Genomic DNA, 1,819 nt, shown 5'->3' with positions numbered 1-1,819 from the left:
TTGATCCCGCCTCCTCTCTGACCCAAACCTATACACACACCTTTGGTGTGCTGTATGGAGAGGTACAGAATGATAATGGGGGAACGCTGGTTGGTTGGTTGGTTGGGTTGGAACCGTACCTGTGTTAAAAATCCCAGCTGCTACCCTCCGATCACCTGCTCTCCTCTAGGAAACACCTGCGCGACACTGGTGACAACACCACCACCACCACCACCCTCCTGGGTGTGTGCATTAGCACCGGTGACACTGGTGACAACCCCACCACCACCACCACCCTCCTGGGTGTGTTGTGCATTAGCGCCGGCGCTGCTAGCTGTTCCGCTGCTCCCTCTCCCTCTGGGCCGTGATGGAGGAGCCCTGGTTCTCCTCCGCATCGTCCCCATCTACAGATGGACGAGAGGACAGAGAGAGTTACAGGACATTATAACCCATTTTGACCTGAGATCAGATTCTAAAAATGTCTTCTACATCCTGACAGTTTTCTGAAAAGGCTATGTTTCTATGTCAGTGGTTCTTCGATTTTTCAAAAATAGCAGACCTACAAGCTCATAGCGCGCCACTCGGTGGCGCGCTATGAGCTTGTAGATCTGCTCGCCACAGTGGGGGCGAGTAGTGTTACGGTTACCATCCTATAACCCATTTGGACCTGAGGACGATTCTAAAAATATCTTCTAAATCATGACAGTTTTCTGAAAAAACCTATGTTTCTATATCAGTGGTGCTCAACCTATTTCATGTCAAGGACCCCTAGAATCATATGTATTTGGCCTCCGACCCCCATCTCAAAATATGTTGTTCGAGGGACGATCCCCCGCCAGAAGCAAAGATTTGAGTTAAAAATGTTCGCTCTGAAAGAATATTTGCACTACATTTTCACGATAAAAAAAAAATAGCAGACCTACAAGCTCATAGCGCGGCACTCGGTGCCGCGCTATGAGCTTGTAGATCTGCTAAAGTATAACATAATGCTTCAAACACCAAAAGGGTAACTTCTCGCCCCCAAAATGCGATATAAGTGACAGGATTATATTTGGCAGTACCTCCTCCTCCGGTGTTGATGTGTAGCTGGGACAGGGACAGGGTGGGGGGCAGCCCCCCGCCGCCCTCCGGGTCGCTGGGACTCTGCAGGATGTCGTGCAGGGCGTTCCGTCGGCCCGTTCTGCCCGAGGCGATGAAGTCGGCGTAGGTTGACTCCACATCGGCCATCGCTCATTCATCGTTCACCCAGCGGCCCCTACGGTTATACGGTACACACGCCAGGGTTGATTTTGGCAGCAAATTTTGATTTTAGTTTTAGTCATGGTCTCTTGAATAGTTTTCACTTAGTTTTAGTCTAATTTTAGTCACCCGGAATGTTTTAGTCTTAGTTTTCATAAGATTTTAGTCGACTAAATCTACAGTTGATTTAGTCGAAAAAAAAAATATTGTGGTGGGCCTTGATGCCGCCGTTTTTACACTTGCTGAAAATAGCCGATCTACAAGCTCACAACGCGTCGCAGATCGGCTATTTTCAGTGTAAAATGACTTATACTGGATCTCTTGTCCACTAGTCCCTTCCTAACATTTTAGTCTACTTTTTATTTGTTGACGAAATTGTCAGTATATTAAGTCGCCACGTAGCTTAGTTTTCATTTAGTTTCAATATAGTTTCCGTCAGTGAATAAAGGTAGTCGACGAACATTTAGTTTTAGTCGACGAAAACAACACTGCGGTACACACACCAGGAGGGTGTAGAGGAGAAACGGGTGTAGCAAGAATTGGTTAATCCACCGGTCGTCACGTTATGAGCATCTTCCTATCAACGTCCATCAGGGCTGGA

At 47.3% G+C, this 1,819-nt stretch overlaps 1 protein-coding gene across 1 annotated transcript; it reads right to left on the bottom strand.

Annotated features, from left to right (window-relative positions):
* Positions 1-309: 309 nt before the first annotated feature.
* LOC306931038 (cAMP-dependent protein kinase inhibitor alpha-like) lies at positions 310-1,206 on the bottom strand (the record flags this gene model as incomplete). The annotated part of the gene is made up of 2 exons (XM_079512214.1): positions 310-383; positions 1,041-1,206. The coding sequence occupies 2 exons, from the start codon at positions 1,204-1,206 to the stop codon at positions 310-312; spliced, it is 240 nt and encodes a 79-aa protein (XP_079368340.1).
* Positions 1,207-1,819: the final 613 nt, after the last annotated feature.

Source organism: Electrona antarctica, assembly GCF_951216825.1.
Source record: "Electrona antarctica genome assembly, chromosome: 1".
In the NCBI taxonomy this organism is placed as follows: Eukaryota; Metazoa; Chordata; class Actinopteri; order Myctophiformes; family Myctophidae; genus Electrona; species Electrona antarctica.
The sequence above is the reverse complement of the archived record's forward strand: the minus strand, read 5'-3'. Positions and strand labels throughout refer to the sequence as shown.